The sequence below is a fragment of the Arachis stenosperma genome, chromosome 4 (assembly GCF_014773155.1).
Source record: "Arachis stenosperma cultivar V10309 chromosome 4, arast.V10309.gnm1.PFL2, whole genome shotgun sequence".
Classification (NCBI taxonomy): domain Eukaryota; kingdom Viridiplantae; phylum Streptophyta; class Magnoliopsida; order Fabales; family Fabaceae; genus Arachis; species Arachis stenosperma.
In genome coordinates this window covers 2,163,376-2,185,540 of record NC_080380.1, presented here as the reverse complement: position 1 = coordinate 2,185,540, position 22,165 = coordinate 2,163,376, and the positions used below count along the sequence as shown (strand labels likewise).

Sequence of the window (22,165 nt, the reverse complement as noted above, 5' to 3'; positions counted from 1 at the left end):
TTTCTTAGATTTGTTTCAATTGTTTGCGATGCTACTCTGTTTGATTTTTAATTTTTATGGTTTTGGTTATGCTTTATTGTATTCGTTGTCATGTTAACTTATTCAGACATTATTCTGATAGTGTACATATTAACTTCATTTTTTAAGAAATGTAAAGTATATAAACTTAATATATAAAATTGACTAATATAAAGTACATTCATAAAAAGGACAAAAAAAAAAAAGCTATCACTCATTATTAACAAATTAATCTATCAGCTTGGTATTCTGCAATCCAGCTTGCAATGATATTTATTTCAACGTGTCTTTGATGGATCAACCACTTAGGATCACTATGTTGTGCTGGAAGGATGTCCAAGCAGTGACTACCTGCAGTAACAATAATAAAAATAACTAAAATTGTTTATTTATTGTAAAAAAAAATTATGATTGATATATTAATACCATTGACTGTGGTAATAGCAATCATGCTGGTTGATAAACTCTCCAATACTCTGCAATACATAGTGGACATTATATTATTAAAATATTTATTATTTAATTATAACTAATTTCATATTTATTATTTTTGTATATATTTAATAAACGAATAGACATTTATATTAAAATGTCTTACCCGCCTGAGCTATATGGATCTTTTAATCCATTGGAAAAAATTATATTACTAGCAAATCTTTTGAAGACCAATTTTATATCCTGTCATATATAAAATAAAGATTAATGATAATCAATAATTAATTATTTGATGAAAATAATTTATAAAAAATTTGAAAGAATTATTATTTAAATACCTGGCCACCATAATAGGTTGTTATCCAATGAGGCACTGGAATGATGCCATATTGATGCTTGCATAAATTGAGATAATTTTTCATATTAAAAGGTCTTGGTTGAAACATTGAAGCATCTTTCTCAGTACCAATTGGATTAATGATTTCGCTACAAGTCTGTTTATTAAATTAATTAATTTTTTATTAGTTAATTAGACATTATATATATAAACCAAGAAAAAATAGATGGATTTTTTTTTACCTGCCAATTCCATGCCTTGCCATCTTGAGATTGGTCAATTGCATTATCACTTCCTTCTATGTCATAGCAAGAAAAATTTGATAGTTGATTAAAAAGTGTAAAAGCTTCAAATATTTGACCAATTTTATCGGTTTTGTTGGCTGCATTGTTAATGGCGTGACATATGCTCTCAACTGATGGTTGATTATATTGAGCTCCGACAGAATATATATTCTTTAAATGATCTTTTAGAACTTCAACATTTTTCAATTTCCTGAAAATTTTAAATTAATGTAGTATATAATAATAACAATAATAATAATAATAATAATAATAATAATAATAATAATATGGAACAAAAAATATATATATTTGACTTACTTGCAAATCTTAAACCTTTTGCTTAGAATTGAGAGGCCATGAGTTTTTTTGGCTATTTCATCAATCTCGTGCCAAGATTTTTGAATGGTATAATAACAGCTCTTACTTATTTTCTACATACCAACAGAGTAAATTAAATTAATTATCTTTTAGAATTTATTATTAATTTTTTTTTTATCAAAATACACATTATTTTAATAACTAATATAAAATTGATAAAATAATAACATATATATAATGTATTACCCTAAAATCTTTGGATACAATATAATAATATCCATGTTTTGGGGCAACACCGTCAAAATAGAGAATCGGGGCGGATGAAGCTAAAGCACCATATGCAATATGGGGATACTTTAGCCGAAACCACGCTGCAAGCACTAGTAAATAAACAAAAATAAATTAAAATAAATATTAATTACATGTATACATAACAAAATTCAAAAATATTTTTATGATCCTTTAAAATAGAGATATATATACACTGTTTGCATATTTTATGATACTTAAATTTTGTATGCAAAGTTAATAATATATAATATGACTTACTTCCACCGTAGGAGCCTCCATAAACAATGATTGGACAATCATGAGCATTAAAAACCTTTTTGACGTGTAGAAGGATAGCAGCATAATCTGCTAATGCTTGCGCTGAATTTAAATATCCCATAGTGCTTGCATTTTTCAAAGCTTCTTCGTATGAGGCAAATGGAAATGATTTTCCATAATATCTATGCTGTTGATAATAATAAACATTCAATTAATCTCTTAATTGATTACTGTATGATATAAATAACAATATAAAACGTACATAAGGGCATAAATAAATTAAACATGAAAATAGAGATTATATATTTATTTCATTTATTTAGTCGTAGACAGAAACGTATATATCTTTACTTGGATTATATTGGCCACATAACTAAGGCATGCATGCGATTTTATGCTTTGATGTAAAGCTAAGTGAAAAAAGCAATCTTACCATAAAGACTACTACTACTACTCTTCTAACTCAATCATCAATTCCCAAATTCCAACAAATTAAAGAACTACAACTACTTGAAAGCAATTGACACCCCATGCACCCTTTCTAAGACATTCTTACATTTTTTATGTTTTCTACGAAATAATTTTAAAAATTAAATTAAAAGGAAATTTTTTTTTATTATAGTTTATAGAATGTCAAGTATATTCTCTAAAGAGTCACAATTAATTATTACCTCAATATATACAAGAAGAGCACCGAAACGAAGAGCGTTGTCTTTGAGAAATCCAGCCGCGACGATTCCATCTTCTAAAGAAGATTCGGCATTAAACCATACAAAAATTGGTGCTCCCGATTTAGAACCATCCCAATTCTTAAAATCTATCACATATCTTTGTTTAAAAGTGATATAACTTTCGGGGTTATAATTAAAATGGTCTAATTTTTGAGTGAAATAATAAGATATATTAACAACATAACCATGATATTTTGTTTTAGTATTTTGTGAAACTATTCCTAATCTAGGAAATTTAGATCCTAAAACACAAATTATTAATGTATTTAAAAAGATGATTAGAAAAAACCACTTCAATGCTAATACATACATTTTGAAACTTCTAATATATATATTTTTTTTATGAAGTGAATAATGAAAGCCTAAGAGAAAGAAAGAAATAGTGTGAGAAGTGAAGAGCTCGCTGAAACTTATATATAGAGAAGGAATGTGAAGGAATGTGTTACAAGCTTCACCTTATTATATTGATGATGATAATTGATCTGAGAGATGCTGAAAGTGACTGAAAACTTATATAGTTATATGATTATAACTTATAAGTCCCTTTCTTGTTTTTCTTTTTTTGTCTACTTTTTAAATACGTGCAAATTAAATAGAGATACCAACCAACCAGCAAAGAAGTTAAATGATAGATGATTTTTTTTCTCATGCTAGACGTATAAGTTGTAGCAGAGCTATGTTTCTTTTTCATGTTCCTTTTTTATATTTATATTTTTATATTTTGTTTTATATGCCCTTTTATAATTAAATTAGCTGCAATCACGTTAACCAAAAAAAAAAAAAATAGTTGTGTCACTAATTGAAAAAAATTCTCCCTCTGCTCATATTTATTATATGCATATTATCATATATGTCATATATTAATGTGAAATAGAGGTATATGGATATAACTAAGAAGATAAAATGATGAATCTTCAATAACCATGCATGCATTTTCATAAATTTTGTGTTTGTTGTTTTCGTTTTAAAAAAATATTAGATATTAATCTAACATTAACTAATAATTTTTTATGTCTTACATTTAATATATTAGATTCTTGACAATTTTTCCTTTCAAAATCTTTAAATAGCCAGTTTTTTTTTTAACTTATTAATTATATTTACTATTTAAAATACTTATTTTTAAAATAAGTTACAATTTTAAAATTTTGAAAAATATTTAAAAAAAATTTGTAAGTAAGATTTTTTTTCAGTTTCAATTAAATTTACATGATAATTTTAAAAATATTTGAAACTAATTCATTATATAGTAGTAGTTAAGGTCAATCAATCTAATATACGACAAATTATCAAAGATCAAATTATAAGAAAGAGCATTAACTCATTCTGCATCTTTCACAGCCTTCTATTATTGGAACACAACAAAATTTTTAAATTATTCTTTTAGTTAGTATTTATTCTTGCTCTTACATATATTTAACTCTCTTGTGTACAAAATATATTCCAATTCACACTGATGTATGTGTCCTGTTTTTTTTATTATTAGAATTTTGGTGAAAAAAAGATAAAAAAAATTAATAATAATAATTCTTTAAATTATCTTAAATTTTAATAAGTGATAGGAGGAGAGTTCATTATAAAAATTATCTTTTTTAACTTTTTTATTTTTATTTTTTTAATTCCATGACTCAAATTTAAAATACAAAAATTAACATACGATTCTATTTTTTTATATGAAATGTATTAGCATTAACCTAAATATGCTTACATCCAATAAAAAATAATAAATATATATACTGTATATTAACTTCAATTTTTATTTAGCATATTATATTATTATTAGTAATTGTGAATACAATATGTATAAAATTTTGAGATTACTAATAATTATTTGCATGAACTCACAACCTTATTACACTGTATTATTAGTTAGTCTATACTTGAAATAGATTTAAAATTACGAATATAATTTTGATACTTAATCTAGAATAAAGAATTTCATATGATCAATCAATAAGATTTAAGGATGGTCTAATAATAGAGTAACATTTATTTCACACAATCATAAATATATATTATGTTTATATTTATTTTAAAACAGAAATATTAAAGAAAAAAAATTCATAATGTTACTTTTAAATTCATAACATTTTTTTTAATTATATATTTTTATTCTTTTACAAAATTATTCACCGTCTTATAAATCTGACAACAATATAAGGACGTTGATATAACAAATAAAGATTAAAATAATTTAAAAAAAAATAAAAATTATAATTAAAATATAATATTATTAATTTAGGAGTGACGTTATCATTCACTACCACAAAAACGGTGTTTAGCCACCAAATTTTAACTACAAACACTAAATCGTGATAAAAATAAATGAGCGTGTCTTCTATTTATCACAAAACATTACGACAGTGGCTAAAATTTAATCTTTTGTTACGAACAATATTTTTCGTAACTGTATTTCTTGCTTACATTAATGTACCATGGCTATTCTGTCTGAATAAATTAATTTTTAAATAAATTTTAATGTATATCATTTTTTTAATATCTAACATTAACATATTTATGAAATTAAATCTAAAAATAAAAAAATGAATTTAGAAAATAAAAAATTATAAAAATAAAGATAATTCTAATATGAGTTAGTTATAAAGATAAAATTTATTTAACTAAAATATAATTTGAATAGATAATAAAAGTTCAATAATTTGTAAGTATAAAAAAATTTTTAGTTTTTATTAAAAATAATTATTATCATTTTTTGAATTTAAAAAATAGAATAAATTAAAAAAATTAGTCTTTATTTATATGGTTTAGTACATACTATATATTTTTGTGAGTACTGTACTCTTATTATATGTATAATTATCTCTTTAAAAATTATTTTGTGAAATTATGAATTAAATTTTTTATTTTTACTATTATTTAATTGGTATTTCTATTAATTATTTTACAATTATTTTCAGTGATAAAAAAAATACTAATTAATTTATGATCACTTGTATAAAAGTTTGAAATTTTATTAAGTAACAAAGAAATTAATTTATAAAATTTCTTATAACATTTGATCTGATAATTAATTTGTCTAATGTAATAAATTTAGTAACTAATTTAGTAATTAAAATTTATTAAACATTAAATTTCAGGTAAAAATATTACAAAATTTACTTAATGTATAACTCTTGTTATATTGTTTATGTATATTAGGTAAATTTAATAATAGTATATTGTTTAAATCATCAACTATCAACTGCATGAAATGAGATATTGTGATGGTCATATATTTATAGTAGTTTTTTTTATTTTGTTATTGTAATAAAATTAAAGATAAAAATATTACAAATCAAAATTTAAATTTAAATTTTTTATATTTGATCATTAAAAATAAATAATAACTATTGTATTAAAAATAAAATAATTTAAGGTATATTTAGTAGATAATAAACAGTAGGATGAAAGAAATATTCTTAAGATGAAAGAAAGTTAAAAGACAATTTAAACAACATTGGTCAAGCTGAATTTTTAAAATTTGAAATTTTAATATGCCTTAACTTCTGAAGTAGTTTTTGGCGGAAAGTTAAAATAATCACGGACAAATTTTAATATAACTTCCCATCATTCACGTTGTCTTTTAACTCCTACTTTTCTGCAGCACCTTAAAAGCACTCTCTTTAACCACACTATATGAACTCTATCATATGACAGGGTATCCTCCAAACTCAAAATACCGATTTTTTCTTTGTTATTTGTTAGTTTTTTTAGTAGATTTTTTCGTGAAGCAAAAACATATAATTCAGAAGAGACCCTTTTAGCAGAACTAAGATAACACAGAATATCAACAACAATAAAGAATTTGCAAAAGGTTTGGGTGAAATAAGTCTCAACCAACTATACCTACCAGAAAAGATTATAATGACCCTTTAGTTGTGAATGTCAAAGGTATATGAAATTTCAATTTTTTTACGTTATTTTTTGAATTCTAATATTTAGTTTATTTTTTTTATTCAATTTTATATTCATTGCAGACACTTCTATGGAAGAAATTACAACTGGCAAAAGGACGACAATTCAAGTTTGGCATTTGAAAATGGATGAAAAAGACATTATGGAATTTGATGGGCATGGACAAAATCGAGATAATGACGTAAATTTATTGATACGATTTCTGGGTGTAATGGCTCGTAGAGCAACGCTATAAATTGGAAAGGTCTTTGGTGTTGAAAATGTATGATGTGTGATAAATTTAGAGAAACTGGATAAAACTTTAGAGAAAAAGCTATGGATATGACAGCTCTGTACAAATTTTTGTTATTAAAATACAGTGATAAAGTGCCTAGTTTATCCAGTGATATGTTAGACATTTAATTGATATATTTAATAAGTAATAGTTGAAATTTTAAATATATTTAATCTAGAAGGGATTAAAATTTATTTTATTTATATTAATTTTTTTTTTCTTATTATATATAAGTTTAGACTATTATTATTATATTATTATATTATTATTATTATTATTATTATTAGTATTTTTTTTGGAAAAATGTTGGATATTATATTTAAAAAGTTTGATTTTTGTTATTAATGTAATTATATAAATATAATTTTAATTTAATAAAATTATTCAATTAGAGCAAATTAGCACAAATTAGTCCTGAATTGTATGTGAAAAATATAGTGAGTTAGCCACAAAAATAGTGTGATTAAATAATCCAACATTAGCCACAAAAAAATGGGCTAAAAACCCGGCCTGCACAAATTAACTACGGATGAAGTGTAGTAGAATTATACTTTTTTATTTAATTATTCTTATTTAGCCACGGCATTATGCGTGGACAATGATATATAAATCGTGGCTCTTTGAAGGTCTCCACGATGTTTAAAATTGTGGCTAATAACGCTAAAATCGTGACAAATTAAAAATGCAACCCCCGATTAGCCACAAATATTCTTTCGTGGCCAATGTATAGTTGTTACGGTTATCTTAGAGTTTAGCCACAATTTTTTTCGTGACTAAACCCCTTATTTCTTGTAGTGATTATTTAAAAAAAAAACATAAATGATTTTTTCCTGTTTCATGTATAATTGTATTTAGTATGCGTTTTGATTTAAGAAACGTTGGGAAATTACATATTAAAAAAAGATTATACATATGTATTTTGATTAATTAAATATTATTTTTATTTCAATAAAAAATTATGATTAATAAAAAAATATTTTTGTTTTTTTCATTTGTAAATTTTTAATAAAATTTAATATTTACTTTAGTATATAATTAAAAACATAGTCATCAAATTAAGAAAAAATGAGTATAAAATTAAAATTAAACTAAATAAAAATAATAATTTACTTGAATATGTTATGTAAATATATATATATATATTATAATTAACATAATAAATTACAAGAAAAAATATGATCCAGTGATAAAATAAAGAGGGTGTAATTAAAGCTATTCCAAGTTCAACCTATTATTTTCACATTTTGCAATTGAATATCAACCAGAAACTTCTTTATGGCATTGATATAAAGATAAAATAGTTAAAAAGATTATTCAATTGTAGTCAACTATAAATGTATTATGGTCAATGCTGTAAACAATTAAGAGTATGCAGTGCATAAACAAAAAAAGCAATTCATGTCATCCATGGAAGAACGAAAAAGACATGTTGAAAATGATTTTAGAAAAAAAAAAAAAAAAAGAAGAGCTGATGTTAACTAAGAAAGAGGATCTAATATGAGAAGATTTAAAAAAATATATCTAAAATAACTCTTAAATATCAAAACTCATTGTCTTATAAATAATAACCTAAAAAATTATTTCAATCTACTAACAAAAAATCTTTTAGATAATATGCTAATATATTTTCCTGTATACAAGTCTAAGAAATTAATGAGTCAAATAAATCGACTCATTTGACTAGTTTATTTTTTAAATAAACATATAATTTTAATATTTTTTTTATTTGATATTCATATAAATTAAAAAATTAATAATTATTAAATAATTGTTCTTTGATTAATTGTATTAACATTAATGATAATTAAATTATTCATTTATTTTTTGGTACAAATAACTTATATAAAACATAAAATTTAGATTTTTAAGTTTGACTATCTTTATACTCCGATTTTATTCTAATTGTTAATGGATGAATTGGAGCGAGGCTCCTACATTAGATTAAAAACAAAAAATAGGAATAAAAAACTAAATTTAAATTTAAATTAAAAATAATAAAATATTTAAAAAATCTAACATAAAATTACAAATAGTATCATCATCAAATTTGTAATAAAATTAAAATAATACAAATAAAGATAAATGTTTTTTTTTTTAACTTCAATTTCTTACGATATTATTTTTTAAATAACAAACATACCAAATTAATAATTTAAATAATTAACTTAATGGTTACTTTAGGTTTCGAGTTAAGTACCCGTTATAAGATATATGTTGTTAGCCCTATATGCCATCTAAATAATTATTTAGTGCCCAATTTTAATTAAATGCTTTATCTATTTCATAATATGTATTCTTCAAATTCAACCAAATTAAAATACAAACTAAAAGAAAAACATCTTGATATAAATTAATCTCGTATAAAATGATAAAATTAATTAATACGATGATTATTTAACTGTAATAATGACCCATGTTTTGCAATTTAACTGTAACAAAAACTAAAAATATAAGCTAATGTTATAATTAAAATCTATATAATCTTTACAAAGTAAAACTTTCTTGTAGTATTTTTTTTCAAGTAAACAATATTACTTTTGTTGATTTAAATTATTTTAAAATTTTTACGATACCCTTTTTAATACAAGAGTTCAATATTTTTTATTTAATCAAAGTTTAAGATTCACTTTCAAATTGGTTTTATCTATTGAATAATAAATTATTTTTACCCATGACATGAAAATAATAAATATAATTTCGTGATAGTCAATAAATAAAATAGTTTCTAATTTTGATGTTTCAATTTTTTTACATATTTATTTCGTTTATCCTCTAAGAAAAAAAATAATTGTGAAGTATAAATAAACTTTTCTATTATTACATTTGTACAATGTTTTGCTAATAAAAAAAATTAAAAAATAAAAAGTATATTCTAACAATTGAAACTCTTTATAAAACAATCTAGAACTTATTTATGTCTTTTATGATCAAATAGATTATTTTAATATATACTATACAAAAAATAATTCTAATTATAATTAAAAAATATTATTTTCATTTTTAACTGAAATGAGTATTTCTTTTTAAAATTAGTACAAAATCTTAGCTTATGAAACGATTTTTTAATTTTAGTTCTAATGTAAATACTAAAAAAGTAAAAAGATTTCTTATGATTCAACAATTTAGTTTTATACTAGTACTATAATTAGACTATCACAGCGTTAAAATGATCTAATTCTATCTATTGTATTAGGATTTAAGTATACATTAATTAACAAATCAAACTTTTTTAACATCAATAACTCACCTATAAAAACTGACGTGTGTCCTTCAAAATAATCACACATTAAATTTGTATAATGACAATTTTTACAGTAAAGTGACCCATACAGATATTATAATTTTATAAAATGTCAAAAGCTACAATATTTTTTCACAACACAAACACGAGACTACATGGAACAGAGAGTAAAAAAAGTAACATACCCTACTAACTAAGATAGATCATTTCAAATATAAATTACATAAATATTGTCTAAAATAATCCCTAGATGATAATTGGCATAGCATACGATAATGTTTAGTTCGTAATTCCGAGACTAAGAAGATCGAGAGAGAGGTTTTGGGTTTGACATGAGAGGAGTTCCATGCTCAATTGGTGTAGTCCTTATAGATTTATTTGGAACATATATGGGACTGGAAACATAATTACTATAATAAGTTAGCATCATGCATCCATGATAATCAATTTTTTGAAATAAGATATAAGATATAAGATACAAATATTTATATATATATGATTATAGGTCATCATTTTAAATACATAAAACACTTAAAAAATACAAATAGTGATATATTAATTTTATTTTGAACACTTCAAAAATAATGACCTGAACAATAACATGAAAATGGATAAAAAATATGTACCGAAAAGAAAGTTGGATCCACCATTGGAAGATAAAAATGCCAAAGTTGCTACCCTAGCAGCCACCAAGAACAACAATATCCAAAATCTAAAAATTTTGATGTTATCATACATTACTAATGACTTAGTTCATATTAGTTTACAGAAAATTAATATATAATAATTCTACGGTGTGGAAGCTAAAATTTATATGGGTAGAAATTGCACCAATCGCAAAATGTTGATTATTTGTCGGTTTGTAACAGAAATTAATAATGATTATTATTAATTCAAGAAATAATTACAGTAATGGAATATTTTAATTCAAGAAATATTCTTTTCAATAAGTATTTTTCTTCTAAAGAAGCTTCATCATTAAACCATATAAAAATGGGTACTCCCAATTTAGAACCACCCCAATTCTTAAAATTTATCACATATCTTTGTTGAAAAGTGATCTAACTTTTGAGTTTAAAATTGAAATAGTCTAATCTTTGAGTATAGTAATAAGACATATTAACAACATAATCATAGTACTGTGTTTTAATATTTTGTGAAACTATTCCTAGTCTAAAAAATTTAGATCCTAATGCAAATTGTTGATGTGTCTAAGAAGATGATCAGAGAAAACCACTTCAATACTAATACTAATACGTGCATTTTGAATATCCTAATATCTTTTCTTTTTTTCTTATAAAATGAATGATGAAGAGTTTAAAAAAAAGAAAGAGATGGTACGAGAACCGAAGAGAAGTGACTGAAACTTATATAAAAGGGCTCTTTCTTTCTTTTTTACTTTGTCTTTCTTTCACATGAGTGCAAAATTAAATAGAGAGGCTCTCAGAAGAAAATAATACTGACCAGCCACTTAAACTCTTAAATGTTAAATGGTTCTCTTCAAAAAAAAATGCTCAACGTACAAATAGCAACTCTTAAATGGTCTTAATGTTTTTTTTTTCCATGCTAAAACCACACCACACCACCACAAATAGCAACTTTATTTTTGTATTTACTAGGGGATGAACGTGCGATGCACGGAGAATGCTCAGCAAAGTAAAAAAATATATTAATTACACAAAAATGTTTAGTACGAAAAAAAATGCATTACATATACATATAACATAATATTAATCATTAATCAAATTAAATTAACATACGTAAATTTTTGTTGTTGAATGAAAATCTGAAATTATTTTTTACATGTTAATTATTAATATTAAAAAACTTCTTTATGTCGTATTACATAACAAAAAATAATTTTTCATGTTCATTGTATAAGAAAAAAAATATTATATGTCCAAAATCTTATTACTAAATTTACACAATACATATTTTACAATGATTCAAGAAGCTTACTGAATTTTAGTTATTTCTAAAATCTTAATACTAAATTTACACAATCTTACTACTAATTAAATTTTCTGTGCATAGCATATTATAAATTTACACAATACATATTTTACCAAAAAATAACTAAAGTATCATATGTTTAAAATCTTATTATTTAATAAATCTAACAAAACTAAATAGCTCCTTTTTCTTTGACAACCTCTTATATAATTCAATGAGCCTCAAAAGTAAAATTTATAAGTAAAGTTGAATGTAATAAACTATTTAGTTTTAATTATGCATTACAACAAATATTATAATTTATTTTTTTAACTAAATGTTATATATACAAAAAAAATTAATTTATTAAACATTATATATATTTTCTAAAAAATAGCCCATACTATGTTTGGAATGTCTAATACATAATGCTAGATTAATATAATTGTATAACACAATGAATTAAAAAATAAAAAAAAAGTAAAAAGGATAGGTAAAAAAGATACTACATAATTTATTTGCATTTTGAATAATTTTATGAGTTCAAAAATCATATATGTTTAACACCTATAGATAATATAAGAAAAAAAAAACTTATATAAACAGCAAACATTAAAAACACCAAAATTGATAAATTTTGAACGCTAGCATCTCATTTTTTTCAAAATGCTATAAATACTATATAATTACATGAATTTTTACTTTTATGTGTTTCTAATGCATTACCCGTGCGAATTACGGGAGATACTTAATATATCATACTTAGTCTTACATCTATGTGAACACTTGGAACCACAGTTGTCAGAACCGAACCGATAATCGAATCGATCAGGTTATTGGATAATTGGGTCACTGGTTCAACCGTTAGATTACTGGTTGAACCGATTGAGTCAGTATTATGTAAATAAAAAATAAAAATAGTCAAAATTTTAATATATATATATATTTTTATTAATATTTTAAGAATATCAAACTATTCTAAAATAATATGGACTAGAAACAATAAGTATTTTATTATTTTTACTCTCATAAATATTTTTATTTTTTTATGTTAAAATAACTATTATTTTCAAATTTTATAATTTATTAATTAGTTTATATCTATTGTACTATTATATACTACAAGTATTTATTGAAAAATAATACTAATAGATATTATATAATTATGAAAAGAAAAACCTTGAAAAACATCAAACAAAAAACCTTGAAATTGAAAATTTTTAAAAATTGAAAGTGATCAAACCTTATTTTCAAAGAACTTATTGGGCAATCTATTGCAAAATATCCAAAAATTCCATAATTATAACATATTTGCGTCTACCATCATCACTGCCATACATGCCTCCACATTCACTTTTTTCTTGGTTACAATTCTAAGCCATGTGACCCATCCCACTGCAGTTGTAGCAATTGCAACTGTCACTATGCTTTCCACCGCCACTACTGTGATTACGATGACAGATTGAAAAAATAAAAAATAGGTAAAGCAACCAGAAGAATATAGTGAATAATGGAAGAAGGAATTATAAATATGCTTTTTTTTATTCAAAATTTAAATTTAAAATTTTTCATTCTTCTTACTTGATATTAAAGGAAGAGTCGTGAGAAGGGAGGAAAGAAAAATAAATGTATGTAGCAAAGAATGAATGAAAAAATAGATAGACATTAAAGGGAGAGTTATTAAAAGACATTGAAGCTAATATTACTTCATACATAACTAATAATGATGCAGAAGAAACGAGAGAATGAGAGACCACAAATGATAGTATGATACAACAAACTCTGCATAAGGAGTACCATAATCAATTCAACTTTCAAGCTCTCTCTTTCAAGACATTTAAGATTTTCACTACCTGACAATTTTCTATTAATGGTTTAGTATTAGATATATAGTGTGTGGTGAATATAAAATATTCTCAATGAAATTCATAATATATATATATATAGGTGAATTCTATCCAACCCCCTCTGAAATAACATGTAAGTTATCCTTCATGATGTGTCATACTTTAATTGGCCATTATCTTAACTATAGTTGGGTTATTTTGTAATTTATTATTTTAAATGGGTAATTGTATAATTTTTTAAAATATTAAAATTCTACCCCGTTAATTGAAGCACGTTCTCACCCAATCTCTTTCTACAGTGCATCATTCATTAACGGGTCATTGAATTCTCATGGCTCGTAACTTCCCCGTTTTTCCCAGTATAGCCAGCGTCGACTTCATTTCTATCTCTTGTCCTCTCACTCAATTCCTTTTTTGGCCATGACCCATGAATCACTCCTTACCAACATTAACATCATTAATGGTTAGTTCAGTTATTAAATTTTTTTCATTAAAAAATATATATTTATTTAATTACACGATGAAATATATATTCATATGTAAAATATAATATAATAAAATAAATCTATTCAAAATACTTAAAAGTATATTTAAAATCATGAACATATAAATATAATAATAAAATTTGTACTCTAACTAAGTAAACATATTTTTTATCATACATAAATTATTTAAAAAATAAATATATTATTAGAATTAATAATATAAATTTAAAATAATAAAATCTAATTTTTTTACTGTATTTTTTATAATATTTTTATTTTTTTAATTTATAATTTATTAGTACTTTATTATTTAATTAATGATTAAACAAATTATTTTTATAAAAAATTATTTATTTTATTATCTTAGAGAAGAGACCAATATAATAGTTTAAAAAATAACGTAAAAATAAAATTTTAAATAAAAATATTTAATATTAAAATTTTTAAATACAAAAATAATTTATATAAATATTTAAAAGATAAATATAAATATATGCATAAAATAAATAAAATAGATAAAATGGGAGTACTCATGAGAAATAAATAATTATTTTTATCATCTTTATTTATTTTAAACATATATTTCATATTTATATCTTGAATATCTATACAATTTGTTTTTGTATTTAAAAATTTTAATATTAACTATTTTTTTTAAATATCATTTTTACATTAATTTTTAAACTATTATATTGGTCTCTTATTTAAGATTATACAAAAAATAATTTCTCATGAAAATAATTTGTTTAATCATTAATTAAATAATAAAATAATTAATAACTTAAAAATTAAAAGAATAAAAATACTATAAAAAATACTTGTAAGAAAGTTGAATTTTATCATTTTAAATTTGTGTTATTAATTTTAATAATTTATATATTTTTAAATAATTTATGTATGATAAAAGATATATTTACTTGTTTAGAGTATAAATTTTATTATTATATTTATATATTCCTGATTTTAATTATATTTTTAAATATTTTGAATAGATTTATTTTATTATATTATATTTTACATATGAATATATATTCCATCATGTAATTAAATAAATATATATTTTTTAATAAAAAAAATTTAATAACTGAACTAACCATTAATGATGTTGATGTTGGTAAGGAGTGATTTATGGGTCATGGCCAAAAAAAGGATTGAGTAAGAGGACAAGAGATAGAAATGAAGTCGACGCTGACTATACACTATAGAAAGAGATTGCGTGAGAACGTGCTTCAATTAACGGGGTAGAATTTTAATATTTTAAAAAATTATACAATTACCCATCTAAAATAATAAATTACAAAATAACCCAACTATAGTTAAGATAATGACCAATTAAAGTGTGACACGTCATGAAGGGTAACTTACATGTTATTTTAGAGGGATTTGGGTAGAATTCACCGTATATATATATATATATATATATATATATATATATATATATATATATATATATATATATATATAAGTCAGTTATTTTTAATGATATTCTTTATATATTTATGGATATTAAAGATATTATTTAACCAAACAAATTAATAAGGCTTTTACATGGGTAATTAGTGGATGCTCGCTATCAATGTTTTATTACCGTAAAAAAAAATGTGTATAGAGGATATTTGCATTATTATTAGTATTCATAGGAAATTTTGTAATTTATTACTCCTCCTGAATTATAGTGTATATGTACTTTATCTCTTAATTTTAGTAATGAAATTATTTTCCCTTATTTAATAAGATCCAACTTTTGTATAGTTTATAATAAGGATAATATATGTTATTTTTATTTTAAAAGAATATATACAATTTAATTTGTTTTTTCTTTTTTTCAAAAATTCAACATTTTTATTTAATAGATGTGGTATTTTCTCATCTTATGTTCTCTCACTTGATTCCTCTCTGAAATCTCTTTATCGGTCGAGAGCTCCTCACGGTGACCCAACAAGTGGTATCAGAGTTGAGAGATGTTTAATTGATCTGGCAGCGTGTCCCGCGATGTAGTGCGGTAGTATGATAGACGAATACTCAAATGTGGTGGAGGAGTTAGAAAGAGAGAAAGTTGATGCTTGATGTGGAGACGATTCACTTGAGCTATAAAAACTGAGGCGTGTCCCTCAAAATAACCACACATTAAACCTGTATAAAATTTGTATAATGATAATCTTTACAGTAGAGTGACCCGATAGGCATATATACGAGCTTTGAATCAATACTCTTTCATAATAATAATGATAGTGACTTAACAAAATTTCAAAAAGGGACTCAAATAATGCTTAGTTTGAGAAGTTGAAGGCAAATTAGTAATGACAAATATCAATATCTAATAAAAATAAATAAAAAAAAGTTAAGGATCATTATTGAAGAAGTTGGATAAACACAAATCAAATGTAATAACAAGTACACAGATATTATAATTTTATAGAATGTCAAAAGCTACAATGTTTTTTCACAACACAAATACGAGACTATATGGAACAGAAAGTAAGAAAAATATATAGAATACTCTACTAACTAAGATAGATCACTTTAAATATAAATTATATAAATATTGTCCAAAACAATCCCTAGATAATAATTGATATAGCATACGATAATATTTAGTTCGTAACTCCGAGACTCGGAAGATCGAGAGATGGAAGTTTTGGCTTTGACATAAGAGGAGTTTCATACTCAATTGGTGCACTACTTATAGATTTATTTGAAACATATTTGGGACTAGCATCATAATCACTATAATCAGTTAGCATCATGCGTCCATGATAATCAATTTCTTGAGATAAGATATAAGATATAAGATACAAATATTTATATATATATGATTATAGGTCATCATTTCAAATACAGAAAACACTTATAAGATACAAATAGTGATATATTAATTTTATTTTGAACACTTCAAAGATAATGACCTGAACAATAAAATGAAAATGGATAGAAGATATGTATCGGAAAGAAAAGCTGGATCCACCATTGGAAGATAAAAATGCCAAAGCTACTGCCCAGCAGCTACCAAGAACAGCAATGCCCAAAATCTAGAAACTTTCATGTTATCATACACTACTAATGACTTAGTTCAGATTGATTTACAGAAAGTTAATATATAATAATTCTGCGGTGTGGAAGCTAAAATTTATAATGGGGTAAAAATTGCACCAAATACAAAATGTTGATTATTTGTTAGTTTATAACAGAAATTAATAATGGTTATTATTAATTCAAGAAATAATTATAGTAATGGAATATTTTAATTCAAGAAATATTCTTTTTAATAAGTATTTTTTTTCTAAAGAAGCTTCACCATTAAACCATATAAAAATGGGTGCCCCAATTTAGAACTATTTCAATTCTTAAAATCTATTACATGTCTTTTTGAAAAGTGATATAATTTTCAGATTTATAATTGAAATTGTCTAATCTTTGAGTGTAGTAATAAAACATATTAACAACATAATCATGATACTGTGTTTTAGTATTTTGTGAAACTATTTCTAGCTTAAGAAATTTAGATCCTAATCCAAATTGTTGATGTGTCTAAGAAGATGATTAGAGAAAATCACTTCAATACTAATACGTGTATTTTGAAGATCCTAATATCTTTTTTTTTTTTTTTATGAAATGAATGATGAAGAGTTTAAGAAAAAGAAAGAGATGGTGCAAGAACGGAAGAGAAGTGACTGAAACTTATATAAAGGAGCTCTTTCTTTCTTTCTTTCTTTTTTTGTCTTTCTTTCACATGAGTGCAAAATACTAACCAGCCACCTATACTCTTAAATGTTAAATGGTTTTCTCCTGAAAATAAATGCTCCACATACAAATAGCAACTCTTAAATGGTCTTAATGTTTTTTTTTCCATGCTAAAACCACACCACACCACCACAAATAGGAACTCTATTTTTGTATTTACTAGGGAATGAACGTGCGATGCACGGAAAATGCTCAGCAGAGTCAAAAAATATATTAATTACACAAAAAATATTCAGTACGAAAATAAAAAAAGCATTATATATACATATAACATAATGTCAACCATCAATCAAATTAAATTAACATACGTATATTTTTTTCGTTGAATGAAAAATTGAAATTATCCCTTACATGTTAATTACTAATATTAAGAAACTTCTTTATGTTATATTACATAACAAAAAATAATTTTAAATATTCATTGTATAAGAAAAAAAATTAGGTTCGGTAGAAAAAAGTATTATATGTCTAAAATCTTACTACTAAATTTACACAATACATATTTTACAATGATTTAAGAAGTTTACTAAATTTTAGTTATTTCTAAAATCTTAATACTAAATTTACACAACCTTACTGCTAATTAATTTTTCTGTTCATAGCATATCATAAATTTACACAATACATATTTTACCAAAAAATAACTAAAGTATTATATGTTTAAAATTTTACTATTTAATAAATCTAACAAAATTAAATAGTATCCTTTCTCTTTGACAACCCCTTCTATGATTCAATGAGCCTCAAAAGAAAAAATTATAAGTCAAGTTGAATGTAATCAACTATTTAGTTTTAATTATGCATTATAATAAATATTATATTTTATTTTGTTAACTAAATGTTATATATACAAAAAATTAATTTATTAAACATTATATATTTTTTTTTAAAGAATAACCCATGCTACGTTTGGAATGTCTAATACATAACGCTACATTAATATAATTGAATAACACAATGAATTAAAAAATTAAAAAAAAAAAGTAAAAAGGATAGGTAAAAAAGATATTATATAATTTATTTGCATTTTGAATAATTTTATGAGTTCAAAAATTATATATGTTTAACACCTATAAATAATATAAGAAAAAAAAACTTATATAAACAGCAAATATTAAAAACACCAAAATTGATAAATTTTAAATGTTTACATCTCATTTTTTTCAAAATGCTATAAATACTATATAATTACATGATATTAAATTTAATGTTAATTATATAATTACATGAATTTTTACTTTTATGTGTTTCTAGTGCATTACCCGTGTAAATTACGGGAGATACTTAATATATCATGCTTAGTTTTACATCTACGTGAACACTTGAAACCATAGTTGTCAGAACTGAACCGATAATCGAATCAGTCAGGTTATTGGGTCATTCAATCACTGGTTCAACCGTTGGATCATTGGTTGAACCGGTTGATTCGGTACTATGTAAATAAAAAAATAAAAATAGTCAAAAATTTAAAATTAAAAATTAAAATATATATTTTTACTAATATTTTAAGAATATCAAGCTATTCTAAAATAATATGGACTAGAAACAATAAGTATTTTGTTATTTTTACTCTCTCATAAATATTTTTATTTTGTTTTTATATTAAAATAACTATTATTTTCAAATTTTAATAAATTATTAATTAGTCTATTACACTATTATATAATTATGAAAAGAAAAATATTGAAAAACATCAAACGAAAAACCTTGAAATTGAAAGTGATCAAACCTTATTTTCAAAGAGTTTGTTGGGCAGTCCATTGCAAAATATCAAAAAATTCCATAGTTGTAACAGATTTGCGGCTACCATCATCACTGCCATACATGCCTCCACATTCACTTCTTCCTTGGTTACAATTCCAAGCCATGTGACATATCCCACCGCAGTTGTAGCAATCGCAATTGTCACCATGCTCTCCATTGCCACCACCGTGATCACGATGACAGATTGAACAAATAAAAAATGGGTGAAGCAACTAGAAGAATATAGTGAATAATAGAAGAAGGGGTTACAAATATGCTTATTTTTTTAATTCAAAATTTAAATTTGAAATTTTTCGTTCTTCTTACTCGATATTAAAAGAAGAGTCATCAGAAGGGAGGAAAGGGAAATAAATGTATGTAGCGAAGAATGAATGAAAAACAGATGGACATTAAAGTGAGAAGTTGATGGGAGAATGTTAGAAGACATTAAAGACATTGAAGCTACAATTTTAAATGAGTTAATCAATTTTATAAAATTTATATTATATTTAACGATTTTATAATTTAAATCTTGTTAAAATTTTACGTTTTACATATTTAATTTATTTTTTTTATTTTACCTGCAAAAAAGACTCCGACGCTCAAGTCAGTGTCCGTACCAAAACGGCAGATAATGTCAGGGATAGATGACATACCTGGGAGAGGGGTTCTTATATAAGCTGCACTAGGGCGGGTCCGACATGAACAGACCCACTTTTCAAGAAATTTCCTTCGTCCAGCTGGCAAATTTCATGTAGGGACTGGGGAGGTGACGTGTGGGTCACTTCCCGATTCGGTCACGGCGTGTTGCCGGGTCGACGGGTTGCCCGATGCTGGGTTTTTGGTTCGTTGAGTTGGACTAGAACAGGAATTAGGTTAGATTAATTTTGTTATCTTTAAATATCACGTATTACAAAAATGTAACAAGTGATGATTTTTATTATATACTATAGGTCAGTAAAAGTCAACAAAAAATTTAACTTCGCTAATATTTAAATATATCTTTAATTTGAAAAAAAAAACTAAAGTTAAATCTTTCAAAGATTAAATTAAATTATTGTGTTTAAAAATCACTTTAAATATTAATCCCTACAAATATTAAGAGATGACATCTATAATATGTGTATATTTTTTCAAAAAATACATACGAGCTAAACTTCATATAAAACAAAATGGTTTTTTAATTATTTTTAATACTTTTTTTAATTATATAATGTATTTAAAATCTTTTTTAATAAATAATAATAAGTATTATTTCTAAATTCATTCCAAGAATATATATTAAAAATAAGATTGAACATGCTGACACATGATGGTATTTATATATATTCGAAGAAAATTTTTTATCTTTTATTAAGTCACGATTTGTCACAAAAAATAGAAGTATCATGAGTGTAGTATTTAAAATATATCCGACATATAAACACACAATAATTTAATAAAGTATCCATACTTCATACTTACAAACTTAAATAAAAAATATAACCTATCATTAACATCCATTTTTATTTAATATATCATGTTATTAAAAGTTACGAGTAAATATATATAACATCTTTATAAATAATCTACAGATTTCTGCATCAATTTTGTGTGTGTGTCACTTTTCTCTGCAAGTTAAATATTAGCAAGAGAGATCTTGTCATCGCTTAAAAAAATCGAATGATGAATAAAATTCAAGAGTTAATAAATTAAAATTAAATATTTTAGTAATTCTAATAACACAACTTCATTCATTAAAACATGATTATTTAATTATTGTAAAATGTACGTAGTTCATCTGATTTTATTTTCACTATTTATATTTTTATATATGTTTTTTTTTCTAAAATCAAAACCAATTAAATATGATCCTTAGATTTTAATAAGTGAGAAGGGAAAGGTTCACCATAAAAATTATTTTCTTTGAATTTTTTTCTTTTAATCCCATGATTCAAATTTAAAATACAAAAATTAATATACAATTCTATTTTCTATATGATATGTATTAATGTCAATCTAAATATGTTTACATCTAATAAAAAATAATAAATATATATACCGTATTATTAACTTCAATTTTTATTTAGCATATTATGTTATTATTAGTAGTTGTGAGTATAATATGTATAGAATTTTGAGATTATTAATAATTATTCACACGAGTCCACAATCTTATTACACTATATTGTTAGTCTATATTTGAAATAGATTTAAAGTTACGAATATAGTTTTGATATTTAATTTAAAATAAAAAATTTCACATGATCGACCAATAAAATTTAAGGATAATCTAATTGTAGAGAATAATATTTATTTCACGCAGTCATGTATAC

The 22,165-nt window shown here is 23.3% G+C and overlaps 1 protein-coding gene across 1 annotated transcript; it reads right to left on the bottom strand.

Moving 5' to 3' along the window:
• Positions 1 to 253: 253 nt before the first annotated feature.
• LOC130973940 (uncharacterized) lies at positions 254 to 20,028 on the bottom strand (the record flags this gene model as incomplete). Its single annotated transcript, XM_057898636.1, has 10 exons — positions 19,901 to 20,028; positions 2,613 to 2,898; positions 1,942 to 2,128; positions 1,639 to 1,772; positions 1,393 to 1,505; positions 1,033 to 1,285; positions 792 to 947; positions 617 to 696; positions 445 to 494; positions 254 to 369 (listed from the first exon to the last, which is right to left on the bottom strand). Coding segments are annotated over exons 1-10 (1,503 nt in total), but the record flags the coding sequence as incomplete, so codon positions are not given.
• Between the last annotated feature and the right edge of the window lie 2,137 nt (positions 20,029 to 22,165).